Source organism: Cynocephalus volans, chromosome 14 (assembly GCF_027409185.1).
Source record: "Cynocephalus volans isolate mCynVol1 chromosome 14, mCynVol1.pri, whole genome shotgun sequence".
NCBI lineage: Eukaryota > Metazoa > Chordata > Mammalia > Dermoptera > Cynocephalidae > Cynocephalus > Cynocephalus volans.
Genome location: NC_084473.1, coordinates 94,354,919 through 94,370,855, shown reverse-complemented (window position 1 = coordinate 94,370,855; position 15,937 = coordinate 94,354,919). Strand labels below are relative to the sequence as shown.

Sequence of the window (15,937 nt, the reverse complement as noted above, 5' to 3'; positions counted from 1 at the left end):
ATTAGCCAGGACTGGTTACTTGAAAGGGTAGCTTTGCTTGAATAAAACGCACAGCTCTAACATTCCCCAACTGGAACCTTGAGGTTGGTTCTAAAAGTGCTTCCATCTCATCTTAACCACACTCGGCCAATTCAGTCTTCTCCCAAAATCAACTTACTTCCCCCTACCCCTCCAACTTACCTTCTAACATCACTTCTTCCCTCATCCTTAGTTTTAATAATAAACTTGGGAATAAATTGCTATTCTGTACTATCTTAAAGTAATTAACGTTAGGATACATTTCTGCTGAAGCTGCTCTTGGCTAGGCAACTGTCAAGAATTGAGGTCCACAGATTTGCAATAAACCCTAAAGGTATAGATAGCCACATTCTCAAACACTATATTCATTTGCTGCCTCCCTTAAAGTTACAATTACCCATGTAATTTTGTAGTAATTAAGGTTTGTCTTTTGTCAGAGACACACTGCCAAGTGTTTAGCTCACAGAACAGTACTGTGGAGAAGAATCTAGCTTCAGTGGACAGTGCAGGTCTATTGTCAGTCAGAAATACTACTTATAATTCATAATAATTAACATTTATCATTACTGACAGAAATCACCTCAGAAGAAGAGCAGAGGAAGAAGGGAAAGGGAGAGAAAGAGTTGATCAGGGGATATAAAATTTCAGTTAGACAGGAGGAATAAGTTATATTGTACAACATGATGACTATGGTTAATAATGGATCATATGTTTGAAAAGGGCTAAGAGAACAGATTTCAGGTGTTCTCACCACAAAAATGAGAAGTATGTGAGGGAATGCATATTTTAGTTAGCTCAATTTACCACGTCCCAATGGATACATATTTCAAAACAACATGGTGTGCACAATAAATACATATAATTTTGTCATTTAAAAACTAAATTTTAAAGAATGAATCAAGGATAAGAGAAAAGGCATCAGAAATTGGAATAGACAATACCTTTTTGGTTAAGCAAACAAGCAACAAAATCAATTTCTGAGCTCGAGCCAACAAACATCTGTTCCCATCCTTGCGATCACCCGCAAGTCCAACTCTATACTCAATCTAATCTGAAAACATTTCCTTTTAAAGGATTTCACCAAATTAAAAAAGAAAGAAAGAAGGAAGGGAGAGGAAGGAATACGAAAGGAAGGCACAGAGAAAGGAAGAGAGGAGGAGTGGAAGGGAGGAAGGAAAGAATTAAGGAGGGGCGGGCGGGCTACACCTACCTTGTCTATTAACCCAGGTTAATGTCTATTCAATGTTTCTAAAGCAAAGATGATAAAAAATAACATACAGGAGAATAAATTTTTTAATTATTAGCTGACTAATAGAGCATGTTATGGCCACTAATTTTATCACAATTTCTTTAAAACTTAAAAATTTCTTATAGAGGTTTAAAATTCAAAGACTTATGAAAAATCTACTTTTATTCTTTGGCTTTTAAAACTTCTTTAAGTACAATTTAAGCTATCATTATTAGATCAGCAAAGTTCATTTTGTGTCAGCAAAGAAAAAAATATTAAACTTTTCCAACCAAAACACAGAGACTAAAATTAGTCTAAAATACACAAAAGTTAACCCTTTCACAAATGTCATTGATATGCTGATATAATGATTGATATAATAATTGATATGCTCATATAATAATAATTATGGGATCTTCCTATTTAAATTATAATTTTAAATATTTTCTTTTGCTCATACTTTCATAAAATTCAATGATTTTGTTTGTATATCTTTTTAGTGTATTTTTTTCAAGAGAGCATGCTATTCAGCTAAATGTCTACTAAGGGTTTCTAAATTAGTGTTTCTTATCTAAATCCAGTTGGAGACTTGGACTTTTAAATTGGGTTGGTTTAGTATGGATTACTAAATTTAGCCTACTATAATTGGGGGAAAAGGTACACTGTCTATACGTACCAAATCACAATTTTCTCACTTTATTCATAAGCAAATCCTATGAACTTAACATTTGTTATTTCCAAAACCAACAAATACAAATACCTTAGTCAAGAGAGGTTCATTCTGACAAACTGCACTGGCATCCTGCAGAGCCTGCTCATAGTTTTTCAAGGTTAAGTATAATTCTGCTCGCAGCAGCAACAATGAATTATCATCAGGAGCTAAAAGACAGGAGGAAGACAAATAAATAAAAATGACTGCGTTTAAAAATAAATCACCTTTAAAAAATAAATAAATCATCTTAAAGTCATTAATAATACTAAATTAGAAAATAAGCATAAAGACAAAATAAGAAATAATTCCTCCAGTCATATTTAGAGTTTGATAAGTACATTTTAGTTTGATAAGTATATTTTATCGATCCTCTCTCAGGAAAACAGAAGATTAATAAGACTTCAAAATGCACCAAGAAAAACCAGACTGCCAGTGAGTACCCCTGCATACACACTAGCTGCTATACAATCTCCAATAATAACCTGAATCATCTTAATGCTCTAACTTGGTATTTTTAAAAGATATTTGAAATAACTCATGAAAGTACACAAGGAAATTCATGCTTAAGAAACTAACAGAAAAGTAAAACATAATTTATTTTTTCTACACAACTGCGTGGATGTCAATGTACCCCCATAATTGTACCCATGGCATGTTCTCTTAAGTGGAGACAAGAGAAAAGAAACTTCCTTTCCTTAGAATACTCAAACAGAAGAGATCCTGATAATTACTCACATGCTTCTATAGACAGAAGCCCTGCTACACAGTAGCCAAGAGTGACTCGATGAACTGACTTGTAGTAATATGAAGTGTTGGCTTGGTAGGAGACCATGGAAAAGTGACAAAGCCAGACCTCATGAAAGCAGAACGATCACAGCCATTTTTCATACTGCTGGACCTGGCTCACTCTACCTATACCCACCTAAGATCTTGGTAACAGGGTGACAGTCATGCATTTTAGTTGGTCAACAGATATTCTGAGCACCTAAGATGTGTTCTCATCTCTCTACGTAATAACATTTTCAGTTTGCTCCTTGACCTTGACTCTCAAACTACGCACTTGGTCCTTTCCAAATGCCAGTATGCCTCCCTTTAGTTTATGTTGGTAGCCAAGCAAGCTGCATAAAAAGAACTCATGCAAGAAGACATTATCTCAAGAGATGATGAGCAGCAACTACTTATAAATGTGTTATCCCTACATACGTGTAATAGAAAATATGACAAGCAAAAAGTGGAAGAAGTGAAAAACAGCAGGAGTCAAACAATAAAATTTGAACTATTAAGAAAGACATTGCTTGGTGTGGATAACTGGATAGAGCAGGGGTCAGCAACTTTTTTCTATAAAAGCCCAGATGGTAAACATTTTAGGTTTTGCAGGCCAAGAGCCAAACTGTAGGATATTATGCAGGTACCTGGATATAACAAGAGAGAAACCAAATTTCCACAGAATTTTTTTATTGATGAAATTCAAAATACTTTAACAATGGTAATTTAGCATTTTTGTTTTTGTAATGCAGATCTACTAATGCGAAGAATGGAGTTCTTTCTGGAGGGAGATAACATTTTCCTTAGTTAAGTTTCAAAGTTAGTGTTTGCTATCATCAAAATCTTTTGAAAATGTTCATCTGTTACTTATGATCTATAATGAGATTTTATGTATTTCATCTCTGAAATTGCACATAGGAACTGTGAAGTACGGATATAAATGCACAAGCATATGATTTTAAATTGAGCATTTTCATTGTCTGGAAGGCATTATAAAATTCTATTAGAATTCGATATTTGCTTTTTTTTTTAGCATGTAATTATATACTAAATATAACTGTCGATTAATCATTTCCAATTAAAAGATTAGGTGAAAGTTCCTCAATTGCACAGTTAAACGCATTTTGAGATATATTTCTCCTTTGCATATTTTGGAAATCTCAAAAAAAAATGCTACTGGAACTATACTTTGATCTTGGGAAATACACCTGCTACAAATCTGTGTGAGAATGAAGATCTTATATCCTGTTCCCACTTTGTTAAAGTTACTTACTACTTCAAACATCTGCCAGTTGATTTGCTTGAATTTCCTAAATGAGCAAATCATATGCAAACAATTAGCTTTGATTCTTTCATTTTTACATTTATACCTCTTATTTCTGTTTACTCTCATATTATAATAATAGTAATAGTGCAAAATCTCTTATTCCTGAATTTTACAAGAACATGTGTAATGTTTTAACATGAAGTATGTTTGCTACAGTTTTCTGAGAGAGAATATTTATCAAGTTAGTTAAGTTCCCTCCTATTCCTAGTTTTTTATGAGGGCTTTATAACAAGAGTGTGTTGAATTTTATAGAATGCTCTTTAGTGTCTGAGAGGTTACATGTAGTACATTTCCTTCAACCTGTTGTGGTGAATTACATTAAGATTTGTCTAATACTGAATTATCCTTATATTCCTAGGATAAGCTCTTCTTAACCTTAACTCGTATCATACTGCTGGACTCAAAATACAAAAAAAAATTAATTATAAATTCAGCATCTATTTACATATGTAAGATTAGACTATAATTTTTTTCCTGTGCAAGCTTTACTGGAATGTGCTATGAAGATTGTTCTAACCTTACAAAATGAGATGAAAATCTTCCCATATTTTTCTATGATCTTAAATAAGATGGGAACTAATCTCAGAAAGTCTGTGAGAACTTGCTTGACCTTACTGCCTTTTTAGCAGAAGAAAATCCCTGAGTAGCATTTCAATTTCTTTTATGATTATTGGTCCATGTCAGGCTTTTACTTCTTCCTGGATCAATTTTGATAATTTATATTTTCCTTATATTTGTCCTTTTCATATAAGTTTTAAAGTCTATTAACAATATTCTCTTATACATGAAGTTATGCATCTTCTTCATTCCTGATGTTATTCGTGCTTTGCTTTTTTCAATCACATTTTCCTCTTACTGGTCTTTGAAATAGGCCTGTTTCTGACTTGTTAACCAACTACATTCTTTCTGTTTAAATAATATTTCTTCATTATTCTTTTGCTTATAGTATCTTTGCATATGCTTAATTAATCTTGAAGTTTCCCGAGTTAAAACATTTCATTTACATTTATTTTTAATCATTCTTTTCCAATGAATGCATTTCAATCACTACTCCTCACATTCTGAAGTCTGCTTTTACCAAAGTCCAACATGAATAAAATTCCCTTTCCATCTAGACACTGAATTAATCAAACCATTCTTTTTGTTGACTTCCACCACTTGGTAATTTATGAAGCCAGCACTTCATAATTTAGTCTTAAAAATATGTAAAATGCATACATGTTTTCTAAGCATTAAGCCTGAAGTTTAATTGAACTAAGGGAATTTATTTAGGAATCACTCAAAAATAAATGAAAGACAAAAGGAAAATTGAAATTTTTGTGTGGAGAAAGCATGTGGAAGAAAAATGTACACATATACACCTTCCAAAGAATTGATGCAAAATTTCAGATAGGTCACCAACGAGCCCCTCTATGGGGAAAAGTCAAAAAAGGACAGCCTGAGAACCAGGCTTTGTGAGAAAGAGAAAAAAACAGTCCACTCTCTCTGTTTGTGTTCAGGGTTGATCAAAGGCTATTCTACAACCACAACCCAAAGCCACCATTGTACTGAAGGCTGGGGTTACTGCTGTAAAATCTGTCAAATGTGTGTGCTGTGGTGAGAAATGGAGAATTGTATAATGTTCTTTAAAAAGAGTTAAATGAACTTACACATAAAGCAATAGAAACTGGGTAGTGTTCCCCATGAATAGAAAGAATGAATGACAATACTCCTCATAGGCCATTTATTCAAAAAAGACTTACAACGTCAAGTACATAAATCTTAAGAGTATATCTTGAACAATTTACATATGTGTAAACACCATCCAGTTCATTCCTAGGACCTAAGAATGTTCCTTTGTACCACAAACACAGTGCACAAAATACAACAATTTAACTTTATTCTGGCTTTATGCTATTGTCATGTTTTACTTTTATGTATGTTATATATACCAAAAAACATTATTATCGCTTTAAATGGTTGACATAGTTATATTTATTCATATAGCTACCCTTTCTAGAAGTCTTCATTCATTCCAGTAATGCTTCCATCTGGATTATTTTCCTTTAGCCTGGAGATTCCTCCTTAGTATGAGGTTACTTTTAAAAGCTCATGGAAAGACTTCCATTATCCTTCAATTCTATTTTTCTACAAACTTTTTAAGTACCCTCATATTTCATGTAGTGCACTTCTGATGGCAATAAAATCTTTCAGCTTTATTTATTTTTTGGTTTAAAGCACTTTGATTTTGCCATTTTGATAAAGCATTTTTTCATTTCCGAAAGATATTTCAGCTGGGTAAAAAATTCCAGATAGGTTTTTTTTTTCTTCTCAGCCTTTTTATAGATGTCATTCCATTATCTTGTAGCTTTAATAATTTTGTTTAAAAGTCAGCTGTCAGTCTGAGTATGGCTATTTTGAAGAATATACGTCTGTCTTCTCTGTTTTTAAATTTCTCTTTATCTTTGATTTTCAGTAACTTTACTATAATATACTTATATGTGTTTTATATGTGTGTGCCTGTGTTTATCCTATTTGGCTTAGTGAGCTTCTTGATTCAGTGAGTTAAAGTTTCATATCAGATTTGGAAAAATTTCAGCCATTTTTCTCTTCAAATATTTCTCTTGCCCCTTCTCCCTGTCTCCTCTCCTGGGATCCCGATTTCATAGATTTTAGGACTTTTTTCTGTGTCTCATGTATCTATTATGTTCTGTTTTATTCCTCTCTGTGGTTTGGTTTGGATATGTTCTATTGTCTCATTTCTGAGTTTTCTCACCCCAACTTATGATGTGTGAAGCCTGTTTTTAAATAACCCATCTATTTAATTCTCAACTTCATATATTGTACTTTGCAGTTCTAGAATACCCATTTGGTTCTTTTTTTTTATCGCCAGTTATCTACTGAATTCTTTATCTTTCCACACATTTATCTGTGTATCTATCCCATAGGTCAAGAAACAGAACATCACCACTAACCCACAGGTCCCTCTCACACCTCTTCACAGTCACCATTGCCTTTTCTTCCACCAAAGGTAACCACGTCCTTACTTCTAACATCTTATAGTAACTCTGCCTGTTTGGACTTACAGATAAATAGAATCACGTAGCAAAAATGCTTTTGAGTCTGGCTTCTTTCAGTTAATATTACGTTTGTGAGATTCATCTGCATTATAGTTTGTAGTTGGTTTATTTGCTTTCTGTATAGTATTCCAAAAAGACATCAAAATATCTTTGCCCATTCTGCTCTTATTGGACATTTGCATTGTTTCTACTTTAGGGGTACCTGTAATGATGATACACACTCTTGTACATCCTTATACATTCTCTTGGTGCACATATGCCCGTGCCTCTTTGGAACTGTCTGGCCAAAGGTCATACTTAACATTTGTGTAGATACTACTGAACAATTTTCCGGGGGTGTGATTTGCAGTCCCATCAGCAGCATACGATAGTTATCATTTTTCTACGTCTTCACCAACATCCAAATATAGATGAAGTATTTCTAAGGAAAATTTAGTGTTTGAACAGTGGAGTGCAGTGAATGCAAAATACACAATGGATTTCAAAGACTTTATTTTAAAAAAATGAAAAATCTTGATTTTTTTTATATTGAAGATTTGTTGAAATAATATTCTGAATGTATGGGGTTAAAAATATTGTTAAAATAAATTCCATCTGCTTTTTTTTCACCCTTTTTAACGTGGCTACCAGAAAATTTTACATTATAATAGTGGCTTACACAATAGTTCTATTGGATAGTGCTGTGCTGCCCCATATATACACAAATAAAACCATTGCAGGGTCAAAAATATACGATCTGGGAAAGTATGGATATGTTAGTTGTAAAATCTACAGAATATCTGTTACGTAAAGCAAGCTAACTGCTCTGTTCCAGCAGAGAATCGTTCAATTTACATATAAATATGGATCAGCTCTTTAATTACTGCATCTAATTTGTTTTGCAAGACAAAATCGAAACTTTAGTCATTTTGTAGGGTGTGTCTTCTAAAAGAGGAAACCTTAACCCTAAGTTTAAAATAAAATGCATACTGACTATAGCACATAAAAAGCTTTTTTTAGTAATAAAAGATTAAACCAAATCTTCTCGGCTAGTGATTCAAATCATATATACACTATTACAAAATCAGTGATTTCCAAAAACAAACCACCCTCCACACACTGCCCCAAACACCTGCCAATACAGCATATTCATTCAGAGTCAAATATAATGAGTGAAGTTTGGTCTCCCTTTACATTTTTATTTAACAGGTGGTGTTTATTTTTTAAAAGGTGGTGGTTAGCAGGGGAGGGAGAGAGCCCGGTGCTGGTCATAGACCTGAGATAAATGAACAAATGAATAACTGAGAAGCCCAACACACCAATCACTATAACTATCTACTAAGCTAAATATGCCATAAGAACATCTAGTGGCCTAGATGAGACAGAACGACAGAGCCAGACAGTATGAAGACATGGAAGCACAGTGGGAGAGGAACCGCTTCCTTCTCGGATACACTAGTCGCAACCCCAGAGCAAATCCTGCGCCCGCACACAAGGCACTCGATTGTGCGCCTCTGGTGCGTGTGCTACTGTCACTCTCCTGTCGTCGTCCCACTCCTAAACAGCTGGGGACGGGTGCAGGGCAATGAAAAGGCCCGCTGCTCGGGGAAGCCGCGGAACACTTATCCGCTCCCGGAAAAGACGCAACCAGTGGGGTGCACCCGGTCACTGCGGCTGCAGGACGTGGCTGTTATTACCACCTTTCACCCTCCCCTTACTGTCCTGAGAAAGCAAACTGCCCCCTAAGCCTGAACAGAGCCCTCCCAGCCCGGCCGCCAGGCTCGACGGGTGTGCGGCTAGGCGAGCCCGCGCCCACGGCCCACTCACCCAGGTCCAGGGCCTGGTCGCACCTGAGCAGCGCGGCCTGGGTCTGGTGCTGGCGCTGCAGACTCCGCGCCTGGCCCGCCAGCCTGCGCCGCCGGCACTCGGCCGGGAAGCACTTCTCCAGCAGGCCGCTCAGCACCACGTTGACCCGCCGCACCTGCGGCCGCGCCGGCCCCGGCTCCGCGCAGCGCTCGCAGACCGTCAGCCCGCACGGCAGCGTCACCGGCTGGTGCAGCAGCCGCCGGCAGCGCGGGCAGCCCAGCAGGTCGCGGAGCGCGGCGGCCGCCGAGGCCGGCCGCCCCTCGCTCGCCGCCTCGGGCGCGCGGCCCGGCCTCCCCGCCGACAGGCGGCCCTCGCGCAGGCCCGCGGCGCGCGCCAGGCCGCCCGCCAGCTCCCCCAGCTCCTCCGGCCGCAGCGCCCCGAGCCGCGCGGCGCCGCGGAAGGCGCCCAGGGCCTCGGGCAGGCGGCCGGCGCGGGCCAGCGCGTCCCCCAGCCGCAGGCAGAGGCCGCGGTCGGGCTGCTCCAGCCCGGCCAGCAGGGAGCGGAAGAGCTCGGCTGCCATCTCGTACTCGCCCGCGGCCAAGGCCTCGTCGCCCTTCTCTAACCGCTGGGCGAACGACTCCCCGCCGTCGCAGCGGGGACACTGGGGCGGCGGCGGCGGCGGGACCGGTTCGGGGCTCATAACCGCGGGGCTGCGGCGACGCGGGCCGGGAAGGAAGATGCTCAGCGGCCCAGAGCGGAGCGGGCGGCGGGAGCGCGGCCGCCGCCTTCGCCGCCAGCCCCGCGCGTCTGCGGGCGGCGCGCTCCGAGCCGCGGCGACCAGGGGCGGGGGCGGGCGCAAGGCTCGGGCCGCGTCCGCTGCCCACGCCAAGCGCCCTTCTCTCGCCGCCGGCTTGTGTCGCCCGGGTTGCCGTGGAAACCCCGCTCCCCGTCACACGTCCCCTCCGATCCCCTCTCCCTCCTCGCCCGGGGCGGCCCCCCGCGTGTGCGCGCGCGTCCCCTTCCCGCCGCCTCCCGCAGAACCGCTGCGGCCGCGGGGAGCCCGGCCCGCCTGCTCCAGGGCACCGGCCTTTTCCTGGAGGCCTGGCCGCCCCGACGACCCGCGCCTGTCCTTCAGAGAGGACCGAGGGGAAGCTGCCAAGCACATCACGCACCCCCAGCCTTGATATGGGAAATTGCCTTAAATGACCGGGTACTGAACGGACCTCATCAGCAGGCTTCTCTCTACATTTAGACAGACACGGTTTGGAACCGTAATTTTAACAGAGACCCTGAGGAAATACCAAAGTAGGTGCTGGGATGAGGAGGAATTTGAGAAAGGGACAATTGTGCCCTGGATTAGGAAGCAGAGACCATTTTTTAAAATGTCTGCTAACATGGAGCCCTGTAGACAAGTTTCTGGAAGGAGAGCTAGAAGCTACGTTGGTGTACAAGCAGGGATTAGATTAAAATCCTTCTATGCTCTTTAATCAAAGTTTAGGATTTCTTATATATCCCCTGCTCTTCTCTTATTATCTCAATGTCTTTTATAGTATGTGTTTGAATGCAATCAAATGCATTACAGAATCTGTTCATTATTTCAGAAAGAAATTCCTTTATTCTAAATTGGTGAGGTTTCCCTACATCTAAAACGGCTCTCTTTTTTTTTTTTTTTTTTGTTTTGTTTTGTTTTTCATATGGTTTTCTTTCTTTTTTTTTTTTTAATTTTATTTTGTCAATATCCATTGTGGCTGATTATTGCTCCCCATCACCAAAACCTCCCTCCCTTCTCCCACCCCACCTCCCCCCCAACAATGTCCTTTCTGTTTGCTTGTCATATCAACTTCAAATAATTGTGGTTGTTATATCTTCTTCCCCCCCCCCCCGTTTGTGTGCGTGTGTGTGTGTGTGTGTGTGTGAATTTATATATTAATTTTTAGCTCCCACCAATAAGTGAGAACATGTGGTATTTCTCTTTCTGTGCCTGACTTGTTTCACTTAATATAATTCTCTCAAGGTCCATCCATGTTGTTGCAAATGGCAGGATTTCATTCGTTTTTATAGCTGAGTAGTATTCCATTGTGTAGATGTACCACATTTTCCGTATCCACTCATCCGATGATGGGCATTTGGGCTGGTTCCAACTCTTGGCTATTGTAAAGAGGGCTGCGATGAACATTGGGAAACAGGTATACCTTCGACTTGATGATTTCCATTCTTCTGGGTATATTCCCAACAGTGGGATAGCTGGGTCGTATGGTAGATCTATCTGCAATTGTTTGAGGAACCTCCATACCATTTTCCATAGAGGCTGCACCATTTTGCAGTCCCACCAACAATGTATGAGAGTTCCTTTTTCTCCGCAACCTCGCCAGCATTTATCGTTCAGAGTCTTTTGGATTTTAGCCATCCTAACTGGGGTTAGATGGTATCTCAATGTGGTTTTGATTTGCATTTCCCGGATGCTGAGTGATGTTGAGCATTTTTTCATATGTCTGTTGGCCATTTGTATATCTTCCTTAGAGAAATGCCTACTTAGCTCTTTTGCCCATTTTTTAATTGGGTTGCTTGTTTTCTTCTTGTACAGTTGTTTGAGTTCCTTATATATTCTGGATATTAATCCTTTGTCAGATGTATATTTTGCAAATATTTTCTCCCACTCTGTTGGTTGTCTTTTAACTCTTTTAATTGTTTCTTTTGCTGTGCAGAAGCTTTTTAGTTTGATATAATCCCATTTGTTTATTTTTCCTTTGGTTGCCCGTGCTTTTGGGGTCGTATTCATGAAGTCTGTTCCCAGTCCTATTTCCTGAAGTGTTTCTCCTATGTTTTCTTTAAGAAGTTTTATTGTTTCAGGGTGTATATTTAAATCCTTAATCCATTTTGAGTTGATTTTAGTATACGGTGAGAGGTATGGATCAAGTTTCATTCTCCTGCATATGGATATCCAGTTGTCCCAGCACCATTTGCTGAAGAGGCAGTCCCTTCGCCACTGAATAGGCTTGATGCCATTGTCAAAGATCAGCTGACAGTAAGTGTGTGGGTTGATTTCTGGATTCTCTATTCTATTCCATTGGTCAGTGTGTCTGTTTTTATGCCAGTACCATACTGTTTTGGTTATTATAGCTTTGTAGTATAGCTTAAAGTCAGGTAGTGTTATGCCTCCAGCTTTATTTTTTTTGCTCAGCATTGCTTTGGCTATGCATGGTCTTTTATTGTTCCATATAAATGTCTGGATAGTTTTTTCCATTTCTGAGAAAAATGTCTTTGGAATTTTGATGGGGATTGCATTGAATTTGTATATCACTTTGGGTAGTATGGACATTTTCACTATGTTGATTCTTCCAATCCAAGAGCATGGGATATCTTTCCATCTTCTTGTATCCTCTCTAATTTCTCTCAGCAGTGGTTTGTAGTTCTCATTATAGAGATTTTTCACCTCCTTGGTTAACTCAATTCCTAAGTATTTTATTTTTTTGGTGGCTATTGTAAATGGGCAGGCTTTCTTGATTTCTCTTTCTGCATGTTCACTATTGGAGAAAAGAAATGCTACTGATTTTTGAGTGTTGATTTTGTATCCTGCTACTGTGCTGAAATCATTTATCAATTCTAGCAGTTTTTTTGTAGAGGTTTTAGGCTGTTCGATATATAGGATCATGTCATCTGCAAACAGGGACAGTTTGACTTCATCTTTTCCAATCTGGATGCCCTTTATTTCCTTCTCTTCTCTGATTGCTCTGGCTAGTACTTCCAACACTATGTTGAATAGGAGTGGTGAGAGTGGGCATCCTTGTCTAGTTCCTGTTCTTAAAGGAAAAGCTTTCAGCTTTTCCCCATTCAGGATGATATTGGCTGTGGGTTTGGCATATATGGCTTTAATTATGTTGAGAGACTTTCCCTCTATACCTAACTTATAGAGGGTCTTTGTCATGAATGAGTGCTGAACTTTATCAAATGCTTTTTCAGCATCTATAGAGATGATCATATGGTCCTTGTGTTTGAGTTTATTAATATGGTGTATCACATTTATTGATTTGCGTATGTTGAACCAACCTTGCATCCCTGGGATGAATCCCACTTGATCGTGATGAATAATTTTTCGTATGTGTTGCTGTATTCTGTTTGCTAGTAATTTAGTGAGGATTTTTGCATCTATATTCATCAGGGATATTGGCCTGTAGTTTTCTTTTTTGGTTATATCTTTACCTGGTTTTGGTATCAGGATGATGTTTGCTTCATAGAATGAGTTTGGGAGATTTGCGTCCGTTTCAATCTTTTGGAATAGTATGTAAAGAATCGGTGTCAATTCCTGTTTGAATGTTTGGTAAAATTCTGCTGTGAATCCATCTGGTCCTGGGCTTTTCTTTGTTGGGAGCCTTCTGATAACAGCTTCAATCTCCTTTATTGTTATTGGTCTGTTCAAATTTTCTACGTCTTCACGGTTCAGTTTTGGGAGCTTGTGTGTGTCCAGAAATTTATCCATTTCCTCCAGATTTTCAAATTTGTTGGCGTATAGTTGTTTATAGTAGTCTCGAATGATTCCTTGTATTTCAGATGAATCAGTTGTAATATCGCCTTTTTCATTTCTAATTTTTGTTATTTGAGTCTTCTCTCTTCTTTTTTTTGTTAGCCATGCTAATGGTTTGTCAATTTTATTTATCTTTTCAAAAAACCAACTTTTTGATTCGTTGATCTTTTGAATTGTTTTTTGGTTTTCAATTTCATTCAGTTCTGCTCTGATCTTAATGATTTCTTTCCGTCTGCTAACTTTAGGTTTGGATTGTTCTTGTTTTTCTAGTTCTTTAAGGTGAAGTGTTAGGTTGTTCACTTGCCATCTTTCTATTCTTCTGAAGTGAGCGTTTAATGCAATAAATTTTCCCCTCAATACTGCTTTTGCAGTATCCCACAGGTTTTGGTATGATGTATCATTGTTTTCATTAGTTTCAATAAATTTTTTGATTTCCTGCTTGATTTCTTCTTGGACCCATATGTCATTAAGTAGAATGCTGTTTAATTTCCATGTGTTTGTATAGTTTCCAGAGGTTCGTTTGTTATTAATTTCTAATTTTAATCCATTGTGGTCTGAGAAGATACATGGGATAATTCCAATTTTTTTGAATTTATTGAGACTTGATTTGTGACCTAATATGTGATCTATCCTGGAGAATGATCCATGTGCTGATGAGAAGAATGAATATTCTCAGGTTGTTGGGTGGAATGTTCTGTAGATATCTGCCAATTCCAATTGGTCTAGAGTCTTGTTTAGATCTTGTGTTTCTCTACTGATTCTTTGCCTAGATGATCTGTCTAATATTGACAGTGGGGTGTTCAGGTCCCCTGCTATTATGGTATTAGTGTCTATTTCCTTCTTTAGGTCTAATAGAGTTTGTTTTATAAATCTGGCTGCTCCAACATTGGGTGCATACATATTTATGATTGTTATGTCTTCTTGATGGATCAGTCCTTTTATCATTAAGTAGTGTCCCTCATTGTCTCTTTTTATGGTTTTTAGTTTAAAGTCTATTTTGTCAGATATAAGAATAGCTACTCCAGCTCGTTTTTCTTTTCTGTTTGCATGGTAAATCTTTTTCCATCCTTTCACTCTTAGTCTGTGTGAATCTTTATGGGTGAGGTGGGTCTCTTGTAGACAGCATATAGTTGGGTCCTGCTTTTTGATCCAGTCAGCCAGTCTGTGTCTTTTAATTGGGGAATTTAAGCCTTTTACATTAAGAGTTGTTATTGAAAGGTGTTGATTCATTCCTAGCATTTTATTGGTTGTTTGGTTGTCTTAAGTGTCTTTTGTTCCTTGCTTTCTGATTTACTGTTTGTTTTCTGTGTTTGTTGGTTCCTTAGGTTGTAGATAGTGTTTTTGTTAGCTTGTTTTCTCTTCATGAATGCCATTTTTATTATACTAGCGGGTTTAGATTTTTCTTAGGTTTTTATGGCAGTGGTAGTTATTTTTCAGGAACCAAACCCAGTACTCCCTTGAGGATTTCTTGTAAGGGTGGTCTTGTGGTAGTGAACTCCCGCAGTTTTTGTTTGTCTGAGAAATATACTATTTGCCCCTCATTTCGGAAGGATAGCCTTGCAGGGTAGAGTATTCTTGGCTGGCAATCTTTGTCTTTTAGTATTTTGAAAATATCATCCCATTCCTTTCTAGCTTTTAGGGTTTGTGATGAAAAGTCTGATGTTAACCTGATTGGGGCTCCCTTATAGGTGATTTGACGCTTCTCTCTTGCAGCTTTTAAGATTCTCTCTTTGTCTCTGAGTTTTGCCAATTTGACTATGACATGTCTTGGAGAAGGCCTTTTTGGGTTGAATACGTTTGGAGATCGTTGGGCTTCCTGGATCTGAAGATCTGTGATTTTTCCTATACCTGGGAAGTTTTCTGCCACTATTTTGTTGAATATGTTTTCAATGGAATCTCCATTTTCCTCCCCTTCTGGTATACCCATGACTCGGATATTTGATCGCTTATGGTTGTCTGATATCTCTCTCAGATTTTCTTCCATGTCCTTGATTCTTTTTTCTTTCTTTTTGTCTGCTTGTGTTATTTCAAACAGCCCATCTTCAAGTTCAGAGGTTCTCTCTTCAACTTTGACAAGCCTGCTGGTTAAACTCTCCGTTGTGTTTTTTATTTCGTTGAATAACTTCTTCAGTTCAGCAAGTTCTGCTACATTTTTTTTCAGGACATTGATTTCCTTGTACATTTCCTCTTTCAGATCCTGTATACTTTTCCTCATTTCATCATGATGTCTAGCTGAGTTTTCTTGTATCTCATTCAGTTTCTTTAGAATTATCACTCGAAATTCCTTGTCAGTCATTTCAAGGGCTTCTTGTTCTATAGGATCTAGAGTTTGAGATTTATTAACTTTTGGTGGTGTACTTTCTTGATTTTTTGTATTTCTGGTATCTTTTTTTTGGTGTTTATTCATTGTGGCCGGGGGTTTCACAGTCCACTGGTTTGAGACTAATGACTAACTAGGATGTTGCTGTGGTTGCCAATTTCGTATGGCTCCCTCCGTGACTGCTCAGTTGGCCTCTAGTGC

General features: G+C 38.8%; 1 protein-coding gene across 3 annotated transcripts in view; it reads right to left on the bottom strand.

Moving 5' to 3' along the window:
• Positions 1 to 9,672, bottom strand: part of LONRF2 (LON peptidase N-terminal domain and ring finger 2) — a 42,230-nt gene extending 32,558 nt beyond the window's left edge. For all 3 annotated transcript variants that reach the window (XR_010021662.1, XR_010021663.1, XM_063078311.1), the window contains exons 1-2: positions 8,916 to 9,672; positions 2,007 to 2,125 (exon numbers count right to left, since the gene is read on the bottom strand). Coding sequence is in view for 1 of the 3 variants with exons in the window: in XM_063078311.1 (XP_062934381.1) it covers positions 2,007 to 2,125; positions 8,916 to 9,594 (798 nt within the window). In the remaining 2 variants the exon portion in view is untranslated. The remainder of the gene's footprint in view (positions 1 to 2,006; positions 2,126 to 8,915) is intronic.
• Positions 9,673 to 15,937: the final 6,265 nt, after the last annotated feature.